We start from the raw sequence: 18,975 nt of genomic DNA, 5'->3' as shown, positions 1-18,975 counted from the left end.
GTTTACCTCGCGCTCCTGTGGGATGTGGGTCTCGGCGCTCCAGCGCGCTGCGGGGGAAGGGACGCTGGGAGGGGCTGCGGGGGGCGGCAGGAGCCGGCAGGTGCCAGCAGGAGTCAGAGGGCGTCTCAGAGGTCGAGGACTGAACTTGCAGCGGAGGTGAGGAAGGTGGCTAGCGCTTCCAAGTCCCTCCCCTTCCCCTGGCAGTTTCTCAGAGCGCCGTCAGCGCGGAGGCAGAGGAGGCGCTGGGGCTCCGGGGCACAGCGTTCGCACCATGGCTGCAGCCCCGGCCCCGGCCCGGGTCCCGGCGCGCCTGCAGTGCCGCGTGCAACTGCGCTTCGTGACCGAGGAGCAGCTCTGCGGCGCTGTGCCGCTCTCGCCCCCCCACCCGAAATCTCTGCGGCTGGAGGTGCAGCCGGCAGGGGAGGAGGCGGACGCGACGGTGACAGACGGTGAAGTACTGGGAGCGACCCACGCACGCGAGTCCCGCTCGGAAGTTGCGGCGCCTGTGCGCGCGGGCGCGAGTGTGTGCGGCGGCGTGTGAAGTGCATGTGGACAAGTGCGGGCGGTGCGCTCGGCACGCGTGTGGAGGGGTGCGGCTGGGTGTGAAGTGCGTGTGAAGAAGTGCGTGTGAAGAAGTGCGGACGGTGCGCTCTGTGCGCCCCGCGCGCGTATGGAAGTGCAGGTTGCGCACTCTCCGTAACCCTGAGTAGGTGTGCACCCCAGCAGCTCGCTGAAGGGACGGGGCCACCCCTCCCGTCCCGAAAAGGCCCAGTGGCTGCAATTGTGTCTTGAGTGCTCTCAGAGAACTTTGCAGCAGCTGGCAGACGGGCCCTGAGAACTAGTCTGGGCCAGAACCTAGAGATGTCCAAAGTGAGGCCCGGAGAAGACAGGCGCCGGATTTCCTCGAGGGGAACCGATTCGGGAGCAGAAGCGCACAGGAGCCGAGGTCGCCTTCCTTCCAGACCTGCGTGTTTCCTGCCCCCTTTCCAAGACAGTGGGCCCCTCACAGCCGCCCGGAAGCTGTCTGGTGGGCGCAGCTCTGAAGCGTAGGAAGGACTGAGCGGGGTGTGCACGGGCTGAGGGCTGTCGCGGCCAGTGTGGCGTCTACTGGGCGTTCCTTTTTGGTTCAAAAAGCGACCTTTACCAAAGATGTGGCAGTGCAGTGCCCTGCGTTCCTCGAGCGGTGGGTATGTTAAGGGAAGGCTTCTAATTTCTGTGGGATCCCGGACCTCTTTGAGGATTCGAGGAAACCTCTAGATCCTGGCCCCAGAAAATGCGCATACTCGCGCTCGGAACTTTGCATGTGAATACGAGGGGGTCACACCTCCTGCCCGCAGCTGGTATTAAATACCCTCTTCTGGTAAATGTAGGGAACAGAGCAGCAGGCAGCTACAAGGCTCCAGAGACCCCTGGGGTCTTCCGACCCTCCCTAACTTCTAAGATTCTGAGTTGAGTTTCAAGTGCTCTGCGCTGTGGTTTGGTTCCAGTGGGAATTAGAAATAACTGGCAAGTACTGCCCTTCTGTCCCTCAGTGGTAAGTAGAATACAAGTTCACTGCTGTGTCTTTGACGCCTGAGAACAGACTCAGGCACACCAGTAGGCACTCAATAAATGCTTGTTGTGGAATGAATGAGAGCCTTCCGATGAGTCTTTTCAGTTTATTCTAGGCTGAAACGGGGAGGTCGTGTCTTTGAAAAAGAAGTAATAAATAGCATTTGACTGGTGTCTCAGAAAGCTTGAGGCTTGGCAAGGGGTCAGAAGCCTTACTCAGCAACTCGTCGATTTCTCCTTTGGATGCAAGAGGGAAAAAGGAGTAGCTTTCAGTGTTTCTCCTGGAAATTCTGAAACTCAAAGTGCCAGAAAGCGTTCAGTTTGCCTGTTATGGTAATTTTGTTTAATCCGTAGCCATACACAGAGAGAAACAAAAGAACAGATCGGAGATTTACGCATTACCTGGTGTTGCTATGAATTTCTTACCCACAAATGTGTGTTAAGAGAAGAAATATCCGAGGTTTACGGTGACTGAAGTTGTAGACTGCAATATGTTACCCAATGCCTGGCCTAGGACATAATTATCTTATGCAGAGGAATAAGCGTTTCCTCAAGGCAGTAAATGAGTCTGGAGATGACCTCTGTGGTATCTACTAGATCAGACTAATGGAAATGGAAAGAATAGTTAAAGCTAAGGCAGGCAGTCATTGTTACGAGATTCTGACTAAATTCGTTGGGAAAGATTCACTAACAAGGAAGCAGAGAACTCACTCTCATGACAGCTTGAGTCCTAAAAGGCATTCTCTATATGAATGCAGTTAGTACTCTTTTATGGAGTGTTTTTGGAGAGAAACTATTCTGGAGTTTTTAAGAAAGCACACCATTTTACTATATGACCAACTGGACCACTATGGATGGTGGCCAGGCAGAGCAAGCTTAAAAACAAATTCTAGTGAGCTATTAGAAGAAAGATTCTGGTGTCCTCAAATATTGTGCATTTAGTAGCAGGATTTTGAATGGGTAGGATTTCTCCTGGGATGAAGATTGGCCCACATTCCTTAATCGACTTTAAGAATGGGTCTAAGCAAAGTACCTTTAGAAAAGTATACAGTGTCTTAGCTCATATCTAGAATTAGTTGTTCAACAAGTAGACTCTGGAGTAACTCTGTCGGGATTCAAATCTTGGTGCTGCATTTTTTTTGTGTGAGGAAGATCAGCCCTGAGCTAACATCCGATGCCATCTTTTTGCTGAGGAAGATTGCCCCTGGGCTAACATCTGTGCCCACCTTCGTCTACTTTATACGTGGGACGCCACTACAGCATGGCTTGATGAGAAGTGCATAGGTCCATGCCTGGGATCCAAACGTGCCAACCCCCGGCCACCAAAGCAGAGTGCACGAACTTAACCACTATGCCACTGGGCCAGCCACTGGTGTTGCCTTTCATTAGCTGTGCTACATTTAGCAAATTATTCACTCTATTTAAGCTTCAGTTTCTTCATCTATAAAGTAAAGATGAGAATACATGTTACATTGTTAAATAAAATAATGCATACACCATGCTTGGTACAAAGCCTGGCATTTATTAAGTGCTCAGTAAGTGTTCACTATTATTATTATTTTTTATTGAGGTAACATTGGTTTATAATATATAAATTTCAGGTATACATCATTGCATTTCGACTTCTGTATAGACTACATTGTGTTTACCACCAAAAGTCTAGTTTCCATCTGTCATTGTACAAATGTTCCTCTTTACCCCTTTTGCCCTCCTCCCTCCCCGCTTCCCCTCTAGAACCACCAATCTGTTCTCTGTATCTATGTTTGTTCTTGTTTTATCTTCCACATATGAGTGAAATCATACAGTATTTGGCATTCTCTGCCTAACTTATTTCCCTGATTAGCATAATACCAAGGTCTATCCATGTTGTTGCAAATGTCAAGAGTTCATCTTTTTTATGACTGAGTAGTATTCCATTGTATATATATATATACCACATCTTCTTTATCCATTCATCCATCAGTGGACACTTAGGTTGTTTCCATGTCTTGGCTATTGTGAGTAATGCTGCAGTGAACATTGGAGTGCATATATCTTTTCCAATAAATGTTTTATGTTCTTTGGATAAATGCCAGCAGTGGAATAGCTGGATCATATGGTAGTTCTGTTTTTAATTTTTTGATGAATCTCCATACTGTTTTCTGTAGAGGCTGTACCACTTTGCATTCCCACCAGCAGTGTATGAGAGTTCCCTTTTCTCCACATCACCTCCAACACTGTCTTGTTAGTTATAGCCATTCTGATGGGTGTGAGGTGATATCTCATTGTAGTTTTGATTTGCATTCCCTGATAGTTAATGATGTTGAACATCTTTTCATGTGCCTTTTGGCCATCTATATATCTTCTTTGGAAAAATGTCTGTTCAGATCCTCTGCCCGTTTTTTAATTGGGTTGTTTGATTTTTTGTTGTTGAGTTGTATGAATTCTTTCTATATTTTGGATTTTAACCTCTTATGAGATATATGATTTGAAAATATCCTTTCCCAATCAGTAGGTTGTCTTTTCATTTTGTTGATGGTTTCCTTTGCCAGTGCAGAAGCTTTTGAGTTTGGTATAGTCCCATTTGTTTATTTTTTTTGTTTCCCTTGCCTGAGGAGACATTTCCAAAAAGATATTGCTAAGACCAATGTCAAAGAGTGTACTGCCTATGTTTTCTTTTAGGAGTTTTATGGTTTCATGTCTTACATTCAAGTCTTTAATCCATTTTGAGTTAATTTTTGTGTATGGTGTAAGATAATGGTCTACTTTCATTCTTTTGCATGTGGCTGTCCAGTTTTCCCAACACCATTTATTGAAGAGACTTTCCTTTCTCCATTGTATGTTCTTGGCTCCTTTGTCAAAAATTAGCTGTCCATACATGTGTAGGTTTATATCCGGGCTCTCGATTCTGTTCCATTGATCTGTGTGTCTTTTTCTGCCAGTACCATGCTGTTTTGATTATTATAGTTTTGTGGTATATTTTGAAATCAGGGAGTGTGATCCCTTCAGCTTTGTTCTTTATTCTTAGGATTGCTTTGGCTTTGTTCACTATTACTGTTAATAATATACTTATGTTTTGTTCCCAAAACACTAGTTTCCTCAGGCTGTTCTGAGGGATATGTAGGCTGTGTTTTTGTGAAGATAATCCAAAGAAAACTTAATTAAATCTGGTAATAACTTGGAAAAATTGAATAATTTTTTGGATTCCCAGTCTCAATAGCTTGTCATATAAAGAATGGAACAGAACAAGATAAATCAGTTTATTCTATTTTCAAGCCCTCCAAAATTGACAATGATTTTATGAAGGGACCACACTAGGGGATCCAGCAGGTAATGTGCTCTAGCTTGTGAACTCTGGGAAGACAAGATTCCTTCTTTTCTTAAATATTTTTTGAGTCCCTGTCCTACCTGGAGCCTGCCTGAGAGTGTGTTTAATTCATCCTCCTCTCCCCAAAACCTCCCACAATACCTAGTACACACAAGGTAATGATTCATTGAGTGAATCAATGATTTAACTCAAGAATTTTTAAATCTTGCTAAAATAAAACTTAAAATACTAAACACCAAGAGTGCAGAATCTGAGTTGTCCCCAAATGATTAAGATACTGGCTTTATTTATAGTCTAGAGAGATGTTTTAAATTATAGTGTATTGGGGCCGGCCTGGTGGCGTAGCGGTTAAGTTTGCGCATTCCACTTTGGTGGCACGGGGTTTGCTGGTTTGGATCCTGGGCGCAGACCTAGGCACCGTTCATCAAGCCATGCTGAGGTGGGATCCCACATAGAAGAACTAGAAGGACCTACAACTAGGATATACAACTATGTACTGTGGCTTTGGGGAGAAAAAAGAAAAAAGAGGAAGATTGGCAACAGATGTTAGCTCAGGGCCAATCTTCCTCAAAAAAAAAATATATATATATAGTGTATTAACAGAAAAGTGGAGGTATAGTAAGGTCAACAAATCAGGAGACAGTTGCCATTGACAAGATAGTTCATTACTCAGTTCCCAAGAGGAGGAGCACATCACACCATGGGGTGAAGGTGGGCACATGGAGAAGCACCTGGGTTGGTCAGGAGGTGGGAGGGAGAACTGTGGGCAAGAGCCTTCACTGTGGTTTCTGTGGGAAGGAACAGGTGAGGCAGAGTAAGCAGGCTTGGCTTGGCTGGTTTGGATAATTTCAGCAGGCTCTGGGGTGTAGGGGCTGTCCCCAGTTGTTGGGTACCTGGCCCTGGGGTGATTAGTGGATAGTGGCCCGGAGTGTGAGAGCCCAGTAAAGGAGGTGGTTGGGCTGTGGGCTTTGGATTGGTTGGTTTATATTTGAAAAGTGTGCTTGCAGGTGAGTTGTTTACTGTCTCTAGGAACTGGCTAACCCTGGGAGGGGCAGCCTCTCCAGAGTCAGCAAGGCCCCAAATGTCAAAGCATCAGAACACAGAAATAAAAGATATGGTTTATATAAGGGAGAATCAGAATACAAGGGAATTAGTAAGTATATAGGGTGGGAGTGGGTGTCTGCTGAGTTTGGAGGGTGGCTGCAGGTAGGAAGGGCCTGTGGGTAAGGACTTGAGTTCAGGTGATGGGAAAAAAAATATTGTTTTCATACTTCATGTGTATGAAAGGACTAGAAAATGGAGGGGAGACAAAAAATGGGTAGGGGCTGGGCCTGCTTCTTTTCCACCCCTTTTTCCAAGCTCTCTGGGAGCCCCGGGCTGGGGGCTGGAGGGAGAGAAGTTAAGATTGCACAGAATGTATCTCACAAAGGCTAAGGGTAGAGTGGATCTCCAGGAGAGAAGAGAGAACATTTCTTCCCTTTCTCAGTTTAGAGCTGTCTTTTAATTAATCTGAAAGAGTCTGGAAAATATATAAATAAGCCACCTAGATAATCAAGTATAAAAATACAGTGGTTTTTGTCTCTGAGGTATTGTAAAAGGATGCTAGGTTTTTTGTTCCCTAGTGGTTGCTCATTTCATTAGAGGAGGAAAAAAAGAGCAGAAGAAAAGTCAGAGAAAAACATCCTTTGTATCACATGGGAGTGTTAATTTTCCTCCATTAAATTCTGTGATAACAGAGTTAGTAAGTTGAGACCTATGGACAGAATCCTGAAGTCAGTCTCCTACATACGACATAAACATTCATTACTTTTCATTCAACAAATATTTATTGAACACATGTTCTGTGCTAATCGCTGTGTGAGCAGTGAATGAGCTGGATAAAGACCCATCTTTATGGAGCTAGTATTTTAACTGGGGGAAGACAATAGCCAAAGACATGGCAAGAAAATTTCAGATTGAGATAAATGTTTTGAAGAAAATGAACAGTATGAAAAAAAATAGAGACATAGGGAGGGAGGCCAATTTAGAGAGTGTGGTCAGGGAAGGCCTCTCTGAGGAAGTAATATTTGTTCTGAGGCAGGAAGGATGAAAGGAGCCAGCTAAGCAAAGAGCTGGGGGAAAAATATCACAGGCGGAAAGAATGGCAGGTAGAAAGGCCGTGAGGCTAGAAGGAGTTGGTGTGTTGGAGATGGCCAGTGTAGCAGATGCTCGTTAAGAGAGATGGGGATGTGAGTTAAAGTTAATGTGAGTTAAAGTTAGCATTCTAGTCATTGGAGCATAAACAAGCTACCTCTAAACTTGGTGACTTAAAATAACTATTTTATAATGCTCCCACACTCTGTGGGTTGAGAAACCAGGCAAGGCTTGGCTGGATGATTCTGTTGCTCCTTGTGGCATTGACTGAGGTTACTCACTGGCCCTCAGCTGATGGCCAGCCTAGTCTGGGGCATCCAAGGTGGCCTCATTCACCTGGGCTGGCATCTGGGCTGGTGTGAAAGTTAATTTTTTGTGTCAGTTTGGGTGGCCCATGTGCCCAGATATTTAGTCAAACATTATTCTGGATGTTTCTGTGAGGATGTTTTTGGATGAGATTAACATTTAAATCGATGACTTAGAGTAAAGCAGATTGCCCTCCAGAATGTGGGTGGGCCTCATCCAATGAGTTGAAGGCCTTGATAGAACAAAGACTGATCTTTCCCGAGCAAGAAAGAATTCTGCCAGCAGATGGCTTTTGGACTTGAACTGCAACACTCGCTCTTCCCTGGGTCTTCACCCTGCTGTCCTACCCTGCAGATTTTGGGCTTGCCAGCCCCCATAGTTATGTGAGCCCGTTCCTTAAAATAAATCACTTTCTACATATATACACATCCTATGGGGTCTGTTTCTCTGGAGAACCCTGAATAATACAATGGAGATGACTCGAAGACTAGGACTGTCCGTGGGGAGCCTACATGTGGCCTCTCCATGTGGCTTGGCTTCCTCCTGCATGGCTTCTTCACACCGTGGACTTCTTCCATGGAGACTCCTGGTTCTAAGTGGACCGTTTCCAGTGGACAAAGCAGAAGCTGTGTTACTTTTTGTGACTCACCCATGGAAATCAGTTGACATCACTCGTGTCATACTCTATTGGTCAAAGCAGTTACAAGCCTGCCCACGTTCAAGGGGAGAGGACGTAGATTCTACTTCTTTATGGGCAGAGTGTCAAGGAATTTGGGGACAATGTTTTAAAACTGCCACTCAGATCAACCAGGTCGTGTAGGATATAATACACACATACACACACACACACACACTCACACTCACACTAATGGGGTTTTGGAGGAACTATAATAACAGCCTTCTTCATCACCATTACTGAAAAAGCTGATCAGAGAGCGTGGGTTTTGATGTGTACCACAATGGGCTTCCTAATTCTAAACTCCTGAATTGAACTTGCCCCCCACCCAAAAGCAAAAAAACCCTGCAAGCCTACCACTTTGGGTGAGCACCCCAGAAAACACTTCCTCTTTAGGCAGACCAACCAGGAATCAAGCAGGAAGGGGCTGGGCTCCTGCCCTTCTCCTAAAGGCATAAATCAGAGAACCCTGTGGGGGTGGGGAGAGAGGCTGGAATTGTTACTGGGGCACAGTATTTCTCAATGGGACGCAAATAACATTTGTCTTGGGAAAATTCCTGATCGTGAGAGACATTGCAGACTGGTTAGCACCCCTGGCCCCTTGGCAGAAAATACAGAGAACCCTCACTCTTGTACCCCAGTTTCTGTGACAATAAAAAAACAACCTTCCTGCGTGCTAGCAGAATTCCCTTCACGTGGACACATGGGGCAGGAAAAATGCAGAATTCCCTTCCCTGCCTGCCTACCAGCAGTCAGAAACTCAGATTCTCAACACTTCTCCATCCCAACTATCTGGAAAACAGCTACCTATATCTTTGGCACAGTCATTCTCTCCCAAACAGTAGACTATTCCTTATATTGATAGTTAGATCCGACCTTGCTACTGCTTAATCCCAGCAACGATTATTCTTGCACTGAAGACTCGTCTTAAAATGTGAAATCCAGTCAGAATCCTGCCAAGTAACTTCTTTCTTTCATTGTTATTTTACCAAAAGCAGTGCTTTCATGCTTTCCTTGTAGCTTTCCAGGAAAGGTATTTAATGCAACTGAACGGAGCCTCAGCCCAGCTTGGCCTGGTTTTGTGTTGCAGCAGTTTTGTGGGATGTGGACCAGTGAAGAGAAAGCATTTCCTTCCTCTGTCAGGCAGTAACGGTGCCTCGAATGGGTGACAAATGGAAAACCGTTCAAGGCCCTTGTGTATCTGAGTCTAAAGACACCAGAAGTGGAATTAGATGAAAAGACTTGTTTTCCTCACCAAATAAAGACCCTTTAAGATCCCTTTTCCCCCCATTTTCAATAGTCTTGCTAAGTTGTGGTCTGATTCAGTCCCGATGAATAAACCAGTTCAAAGACAGGCAATCCACTGATTAATACTCACAGTCAATGCCACTGGGAAGAGAAGAGAGCGTGGGATCTTGTGAGTAAACTAGATAGCATAGTTGCCCTTAATTTTCAGAGTTATTCAAAGTAAAGAGGTTATTGAGGCAAAGAAATGAAGTATCCCTGTCATCACGTTCGTGCTTTGTGTTGTGAATAGCCACAGGATATTTGAAACAAACAATTACTTTAAAAGATGAGGTTTATAAAAATCTATCAGATTAGAACCATCCTGATGGTGAAAATCCCTCCTTCCCTCTTCTTCCCTTTCTGGTCACAGACGGTGTGCACTCCTGCCCCTGGCCGATTGAAGCAGATATGGAATGAGTGCATTCTGTCATCAGTATCCTCCTCCTCACAGGATTGTCCTCCCTAATAAATCTCTAGTGCCTGCGAGTTTCCCCACACCCCTCACTTCACTCTCCTTCTACCTGGGGTTTCACCCTGAAGATTTGCAGATAAAAGCTGAAGGAGTTTGGTTTTCCCAGCACATTAGCATTTTAATAGGAGACAAATCCTTTGCTCAAAGGACTGATCTTACATTCTTGAATAAGGCCTCTTTTTTTAGCTCTGAGAGATTGCTGGGTATTCCAGATCAGTTTCTAATTATTATGTTTACCTCCATTTAGCTAAGCTACTCCTTCATGGTAGATGCTAGACACATTATCTCTAGCCTCACAGTAACCTGGAGGGTAGATAATATTGACCTTATTTTATTGGTCCATTTTATTCCAGGTATATTGTCCTCAAAACCTGACTACTTCCCCCTTTCCATGATTCCGTCTTGTGTTTAGTTGTCCAGTCTTTAGCCCGTGGTAAAGTAGGACTTCTAGCCGCAAACCCAAAGTTGGATTTGCCCCAAGAATGAGGAAACATTTGCTTGTTGTTTGGAGGGAGCTGGATCCATCAATGAGCTCAGAAACTTTAGTGAGATGGTAGAGTGACTGATAGAATCGCTCTTGGCGTATTTTAGACAGAACTGGGGTTTTCTAAACTCCAGACTAGCCATCTAAATAAGATTGCGTGACCTTCTTTTGTTAATTGCTTCTCCCCCTTTAAACCTCGGTTTTATGATTAGGCTGGCAACGCGGTTGGATCAACCAGATCAGATTCCCTCGTTTACTAACTTCATGGCCTTGGGCAGGTTTACTGAACCTGCCTGAACCTTCATTTTCTCTCCTGGAAGCTGAAGTAATTTTTACCTCATAAAGTTATGGGAAAAAGAAACAGAATAATGAAAAGTGAAAAAAATTCAAAGTGACTATTAATTTTCAAAGTAAATGGACTCAAAATTATCAAATAAAAATAATACGAAAACATTTTACAAGCAGTTGTACAGTAAAGCTGCCACTTTTGTGGAGCTTACGTTCTAGTACCATCCTACCATTTGGAAAGCATTAGGATACCTTGTCTATGCTGGACTTCCCGTAGGGCTGTTTGAGAAAAATACATTTTGTAATTCTAACAGATTCGTTGTGTATAGTTGTCTTTCACATTCGCAATATGGCTGACTCTGTAATATTAACTTCTCTGCCGAGGAGCCTTTTCTCAGGCCCTTTTTTATGTACTGTTTCTTCTGCTTGAAATGCTATTCCATGTCCACAGCCCCATCCCAGCCCTTTGTATTTTGGGGTCCTTCCTATCTTTTAGCTTGAAGTTTGAAATTCACATTTTCAGAAAGGACTTTTCATCATGCTAAGTACCCACTGTAGCTACTGCATCCACCACCATTTATCTCAGCCCTTTTGCTTTCATAGCATTTATCACGACTTGTAATGAGAAATGAAAAAAATTTTTAATTTACCCTTGGTTAAAATTGAATTTGGAATCACAGGCCGCAAATCACAAGAGTATTTAATGAGAAACCTTGAGAGGAAGTGAAGAGGTTGACCTAAATGCTTTTGAGAATGTGAGTGAGAAGGTTGAAGCGTATTTTCCAATTAGGAACCATAAAGGCATAAAGAATAAAGAACATTAGCTGGGTCAGGTGAGAGGGTGATTTATATTAGAGCTGTGCATATTCTGAATCTTGTCATCGTGAAATCGAGGTCTTGGTCAGCCTCTTTGCTAAGCAGGGTGAAAAGGTTTCCAGTAATATTTTGTTTTTGACTATAGAAAGTTTATTGTTATCTCCTGGGAAATATAAGTCAACCTTGAGGCTATTATGACTACTGAAAAGCTTGTTTAACATATTTGTTATGGGAAATCGTATTTACTTACTACATGTTTATTTTAGAAAATTGCATTTGTTAGAATGTTTGTTGTAGAAAATGGAGTTTATTCACCTAGTTGTGTTGTACACAGCAGCACTGTGATGAATAGCTCACTAACTTTCTTCAGTAACTAGCCCCATATCAGTGACAGGAATTAATTTCATTAATTGATTCGGGCCACTCATATTTATTGCACACCTACTATGAGCCAGGCACTGTTCTAGGCACTGAGGAAATAGCAATTGTCCATTGCTGCGTAATAAATAACCACCAACTTAGTGACTTAACACAACACACATTGATTATCTTACTACTTCTGGGGGTCAGGAATCTGGGCGTGGCTGGGTCCTCTGCTCAAGGTCTCTCATAGGCTGCAATCATGGCTCTGGCTAGTGCTGAGGTTTCATGTCAAGATGGATGGGGAAGGGATACTCTCCTGAGCCCACTTGTGTGGTCTGTCTTAATTTAGTTCATAGAGGGTTGTTCACTGAGGGCTTCAGTTCCTTTTGCTCATTTGCTGGAGGCCACCTCTGGTTCTGGGCACATGAGCCTATGCAACATGGCAACTTGTTTCATCGAAGTCAGCAAGAGAGAGAGAGTCTGATAGCAAGATGACAGTCTCCATCTTACGTAGCTTAATCACGAAAGTGACATCCATGACCTTTGTTGTAGTTATTGGTTAGTCAGTAGGCCGGTGCACACAGGAGGGGAAGGGGTAACATAATGGCACAAATACGAGGAGGCATTGAACAGTGAGGGCCATGTGTGAGTCTGCCTGCCACCAGCAGAGAACAAGACTAAGTCGCAGCTTTTACAGAAATTACATTCTAGTACCATTCAGAAAGCATCAGGGCTTTATCTTTGCTGGACTTCCTATAGGCCTGTTTGAGAAAAATGTATTTGTGCTTCTAACACAAATTACTAAACATACGTGAAAAAATGTTTCTTTTTTAAAATTAGTTATTAGATATAGCGCTGCCCTAGCTCTCAGGGAGTTTGCAGTTAAATCGCAGAACTAATGCATGTATATAAAAGTATATGGAACCTCTCAGCAGAGCGATCAGTGGAACAGGAAATCAGCTCCAGTGTGCTTCTGGCTTCCACTCGGGATAGCTGGATGGAAGAGGCTCCTCTTTATGAAGAAAACAAATCCCGTGGTGATAACTTCTATTTAATTTTTAGTCAACTTTATGTCATTATGACTTCATTCCTTTGTCTGGAGGGCTTAGCTAGCTTTTCGTCTTTGCGGGGAAGAGATGTACTGAAGATAAATTCTTCCTTGTGTTTATGTTCAGATACTAAGGTACTTTTATTAAGTCACTTACAAGGGAGACGGAGTGAGCTGCTTTTCAAATACTAGAAATTACAGTGAAGTTTTATAGAATGAAACAAAGAAATTAGTACAGGATGGGAAAGGAGAAAGAAAGAAAGAAGAGGAAAGGAAGGGAGGGAGAGGGAGAGAGGGAAATGGAGCCCTCACCGTGGATTTGCTGCATTTAGGGGATAAACAACCGGTATGCTCTGTGGCTACTGCTATTTTCTGTACTAGCCGTGTTTTATGGCTTTAAGTCATTATCTAAAGTGCGTTTCACAAACCTTGACATTTACACAGTCATGAGTTTAGAGTTTATATTTTAAAAGACATGGAGATAGATGCTGGACAGGCTTGAGAGAACACCTATGCCTTGGATCTTGGGTATCAGAAAATCAAAGATTAATGAAAATCCATAAATTCGAACAAGGAAGAGGAAAGTGAATCTGAATTGTGTGTGCCACTTTTAGCCTAACCAGGTCTGGCTAATGACGCCACAGGTGCCCAGGTGTTTGTAAATATCACAAATTAATGTGAGATGCCCTGCTGCACTTGGGAAAAGACAGCACAGTTCAGGAACCAGCTTAAGACATTCGAAAGAAAGCAGAGCTGAGACGCAAACCCAGCCGTGGGGGTTGGAGTCTGAGCTCTCATAGCGCTTCTCTGTGCTTGGGAAACAGAAGGTCTGTGTAATTGCTTCATCCATTTTCTTTGGTAAAGCTTATTTTTTCCTCACAGGGAGACTCATTTCTGATTTTGTATTTTTTTCTTCTTCAGAGAAGGAAGTTTTTTTATCCTGTTTCCACAGATGACAAATGCTTCAGGATATGAGTTCTATTTCCTTAGATTTTTAGGAATATCAGATCAGAAGAGCAGAGAACATATCCACTATAGGCAAAGAAGATTGATGTTTTAATCTATAGAATAGTAATAGCATTAGAAGAGACTGCAGTTCAGAGAGGTGGAATGAATCTACAGGCTTACCTGCTAGTACAGAAACGAGCCGGGGCTGGAGCCCAGTCCCCCAGTGTCTAGTCCAGCTCTCACTCCCGCAGTCTCCCTAGAGAATATTTAGAATGCGTTCTCTTAGCCAACTCAACGTGATTTTTATCTCTTCATTCTCAGGAATAGTGATTTTTATTTTTCATTTACAGGAGGGCTTTTTTTGTTTGTTTCATAAAGCACTTGCTTCCTCAATGTTCCACTTAGGATGGTGATACCTTATCTGGTGTTGAAGCATCTCAGTGTACTACTTTCTTTGCATTTCTGCATATTCTGACGTGGCCCTTCACTTTCGGCTTCTTGAGGTTAGGGATTGTGTCTTAAGCATTTCCGTATTTCCAGGAAGATGTATAGTAGGGTCTGGTTCTATTGGGTATAGTTATGCAGCTTCCCAGGCAGAAAGTATGATTTTTTCTTGGAAAATATGGACCTAGAATCCATATCAGATTTACTCAGCCATTATTACAGTGAGCTAATTTTTCTGTAACATTTGTTGTGAATTAATCAAGTTTCTCCTTACTTTTATTAGTTAATTTTGTTCCTCTTAGAGTAAATTTTTCCTAATCAGAACATATGCCTGAACTTTAAAATAATAATATGACAAATGAGGAGAAGCCAATCGAGCTAATTTGTAATGTCTACTTCAACAAAGCATCATTTAGTGTTTTGGAAATAATCTCCAGGTTTTCCCACTCTTTTTCCCCCTGATTCATTCTTTCTTTCTTTTTTTTTGTGAGAAAGATCGGCCCTGAGCTAACATCTGCCAATCCTCCTCTCTTTGCTGAGGAAGACTGGCACTGAGCTAACATGCATGCCCATCTTCCTACACTTTTTTTATATGGGATGCTGCCACAGCATGGTTTGCCAAGCAGTGCATCGGTGGGCACCTGGGATCCGAACCAGTGAACTCTGGGCCGCCGCAGCGGAGCGCGCACTTAACCACTTGTGCCACTGAGCCGGCCCCCTCCCCTGATTCTTTCTTAAATGTGTTGTTATGCTTTTAGTTAGCTCAGTTCACATGGGGCCAAACATATTTGCAACCTGTAGGTAACACCGACCTTTCAAAAAGGTCCTGAAATTTCTAACAAATCAAGTTCCTTAGAAAGCTAGAGAAGACGCTTTTCTCCATGGAACTTAAATCCCAAGAAATAGGGACTTCAATCATTTCATGCAGAACAGTAGCCTTTAAATAAACCTTTTTCAAAGCAGAATATTCTGTCATTGGCAAGTAGCAAGATTATGAAATGTCATAGTCATTTTCATTATTTTGTGATAGTTATTCATTTATTTACAATTATTTATTAAGCACCTTTCTGTACCATTATGCCACCTTACCAGTAGCCCAAAATAACCAGTTTTGTATGATTCTTACTCTTTTTTTTTTTTGTGAGGAAGACCAGCCCTGAGCTAACATCCGATGCCAATCCTCCTCTTTTTTGCTGAGGAAGACTGGCCCTGGGCTAACATCCATGCCCATCTTCCTCTACTTTATATGGGACACTGCCACAGCATGGCTTGACAAACAGTGTGTCTGTACGCACCCGGGATCTGAACCAGCGAACCCTGGGCCGCTGCAGCTGAGCGCACACACTTAACCGCTTGTGCCACCCGGCTAGCCCTATGATTCTTACTCTTGATAATTTGATCTAAGAGAAACAGAGACTATGGTCAGAAGTTGGTGAACCCAGAGTCTCCAAACTTATGAAAAGGTGCACTCTTGCCCTTACAGTTTCTGACTTGGTCCTCCTGAATATCTCTGTGGAGACTGCCAGCTCTTAAATTCATAGAATGAAATTTCTATTAAAGATACCATTATATTATATTAATGGTAATATTAACAATAAGAGACAAGAAATATATAACACAGAGGAACTGAGGCGTGACAGGTAGATTAATGAAGGCTAGAAAGAACTATGAACCCATGTCCATTTTTTATAATAGCCTTCAAGAGTAATTACCATATATCACGATTCTATTCAGCAAAAGTCTCTTATTGGATACCTATGTACCATGTAACTGCTCCCCAACATTCTGCCTTTCCTTTTTTTCTCACATTCTTCACCTTCAGCTACTTAACTCCTGGGTTGCAGGGGATCCATCTTTTTGGACAGACCTTCAAATACATGTAAGTCTTCTGTGATTCTGAAGTCATATGCAGTCTTCCTATGTCATTTCAGGTATAACAGTGTACACCAACAATTTACGAGAGAATTAGTAAATGTGTTTTGGGCAATTATTATGACAAGGGTAGAAAGCTAGGGCTCTCACAGCTGGCAGTTATTAGAAGTGTTTTATGTGGTGGCACAATATTACTTAACATTTTAATTTGCTGGATGGTTGAGGTAATGGTAATGGTGTAAATCTTAATTTCCTGACATATCCTCCCACTAAAACAAAATAACAACAAGAAGAACTAAAACTTATGTTCTCAGCACAACAAGAAGACAAATACTGTCCAAACTTCAAAATACCTACAACTACAAAAATAAACATGGACTCCCAGTGAGTTATCTCTCATCCTTCTCTTGTAAGCCTTTGCCAATTACAAGGGCAGTCCCTGAAAAATTGTATAGAATAGAGAAGAAAGAACTAGCAGCAGGCCTGATATTGATCTAAAACTATCATCATAAAGAGAAAGTCCATCATAAGTGTGAAAATACTTGGGAAAAAAAAAGTGATCTTGTAGATCTGGAAACTGACAATAGAGAGGAGACTTAAACTTGCAAACAGTGTGTCAAGAGGCAGTCTTGGAAAGGTAACATTTCGAGAGAAGAGAAGTTTAAAATGGAGAGGCACCTTTTGGAAACCACATGATGAAGAGAAATAAAAGAGAGCACATTGTAATCCTCCAAGGCAAAAGAAAAAAGGAAAGAGCAAACAGCCCCACTCCTCCAGCCCTGATTGCAAAAACAGAGGCCATCCAGTAAATCAACCACATTTCACTACCCTGAGAGAAGAGGGTACTCTCTCTCTCTCTCTTTTTTTTTTTTTTTCTGGTGAGGAAGATTGGCCCTGAGCTAACATCTGTTGCCAGTCTTCCTCTTTTTGCTTGAGGAAGATTGTCCCTGAGTTAACATCTATGTCAGTCTTCATCTATTTTTTGTATATGGGACACCGCCACAGCATGGCTTGATGAGTGGTGTGTAGGTCCATGCCCCGGATCCGAACCCGCGAACCCCAGGCCACCGAAGCAGAATGTGCAAACCTAACCACTGTGCCACCAGGCCATCCCTAAGAAGAGTGTACTCTTGAACCAGGCATCTCTTAAACCACTCCTATCCACCTGACCTGTACACAGAAATGCAGAGGCACAAACAGTCTTCATTTGTATATAACTATCACAAAATATGGCAGGAATTGAGAATCAGATTAGCTGATGAAAATTCCACCCACTAAATGGAATGGAATGAAGTATTTTCAAATAAGCATTTGGGAATTTAAAAAAAAACAACTATGAAACAGAAATTTAAAAACCAAAAACAGAAATGGACATAAAATAAAAAAGACTAAAATAAGAGTTGATTAAATTCAGAAAAAACATAGAATAATCTAAATCATATGAAGACTAATTTAAAAATTTCCTAAGGAATAAGAGATTCAAAGGAAAACTTAATAAGAGCATTGAAGAAAATCAGGAAAATACCAAAAGAATAAAAAATGAGGTTAAAAAAGGAATAAAAGAGTAAGAGAGAAGATGTTTGAAATAAAATGTAGGCAAAGATGATCCAGTTAGGTATAATTGGAGTCTCTGAAAAAGATATTTGAAACAATGGAACAGAATTAATATTTAAAACTATAGTTTAAAAAAAACCCCTTATTTCCTATAAATAAAAGGTCTGAATCTACATATTGAAAGAGCTTACTAGGTATCAGGGAATACTGGCCTGTAACAACTAACTCTGAGACCTATATGAGCAAAACTGTTAGACTTTATGAAGATTTTTTAAGAAGTCCTCAGAGCTACGTGGCAAAAAGATAAAACATCTTACAAAGGCAAGAGTACTAGGCTGGCTTTAGACGTTCAAAAGCAACGTAATGTTTGTTAAAAAACAACATAAAAAGTGCATCAGCAATAGAGTAGCACTGTTGTGTTTTTTAAATATGCAAGAGCTCAGGAATTTGTATCCGGGAGACTTTTTAAAAATTTACTAGGGCTGGCCCCGTGGCTTAGCGGTTAAGTACGCGTGCTTCGCTGCTGGCGGCCCGGGTTCGGATCCTGGGCGCGCACCGAAGCACGGCTTCTCCGGCCATGCTGAGGGTGCGTCCCACATACAGCAACTAGAAGGATGTGCAGCTATGACATAGAACTATCTACTGGGGCTTTGGGGGGGAAATAAATAAATAAATAAAATGATTAAAAAAAAAAAAAAGAATTTACTAGAATCCCACTAAGACATGAGTGGATGAGCTTCAGCAAAAGGATTGATGATGAGAATTTAATGTATTTAATTATACATCTAACACTAAATCAAAAATGGGGAAGAGGATAGAGTAATAATATGTTATGTGATTATATATATGTTAAAGTAGTGATTAGAGGAAAATTCATAGCCTTAAACACTTTTATCAATGAAAATGAAAGAATGAGAATTAGCAAGTTAAATTCCCAACTCAAGAAGCTAGAGTATGTTTAAAAAAAAAAGAAAGGAAAAGGAGGGGAAATAATAAACAAAAGTAGATATAATTAATAAGTCGAAACCATGTTTTTTAAAAAAATTAGCCAAATACACAAACCACTAACCACCCCAATAAAGAATAAAAGAGAAAAAGCACAAATATTCAAAATAAGAATTGGCAGGAAGGAAGTAATCATTGAAAGTGAAGAATTAAAAAAAAACATCATTAGAAACCCTTTTGCCAACATCTGTGTAAATAAATTGGAAAACCTGTACAGAATGGACAATTTTCTAAAGAAATTGACTCTGTTAGAAATAGAAGGCTAAACAGACCAAGTTCCATCAAAGAAATAGAGAAGGTTATAAGGGAGATACTCTGTAAGTAAGCACCAGATCCAGATGGTTTCACAGGGGAATTCTACCAAACCATCAAAGACCAGATAGACCCAGTGCTCTACACCTTATTCCAGAGTATCGAAATT

General features: G+C 42.1%; 1 protein-coding gene across 1 annotated transcript in view; it reads left to right on the top strand.

Moving 5' to 3' along the window:
- Positions 1 to 206: 206 nt before the first annotated feature.
- LOC101396145 (histone-arginine methyltransferase CARM1-like) overlaps positions 207 to 18,975 on the top strand; it is a 244,928-nt gene continuing 226,159 nt past the window's right edge. The window contains exon 1 of the mRNA XM_087444209.1: positions 207 to 449. Within this exon, the coding sequence (XP_087300335.1) occupies positions 272 to 449 (178 nt within the window). The 5' untranslated portion in view covers positions 207 to 271. The remainder of the gene's footprint in view (positions 450 to 18,975) is intronic.

Source organism: Ceratotherium simum, chromosome 20 (assembly GCF_057802395.1).
Source record: "Ceratotherium simum simum isolate JZ-2026a chromosome 20, ASM5780239v1, whole genome shotgun sequence".
In the NCBI taxonomy this organism is placed as follows: Eukaryota; Metazoa; Chordata; class Mammalia; order Perissodactyla; family Rhinocerotidae; genus Ceratotherium; species Ceratotherium simum.
Note: the sequence above shows the minus strand (reverse complement) of the source record. Positions and strands in the feature narration are given on the sequence as shown.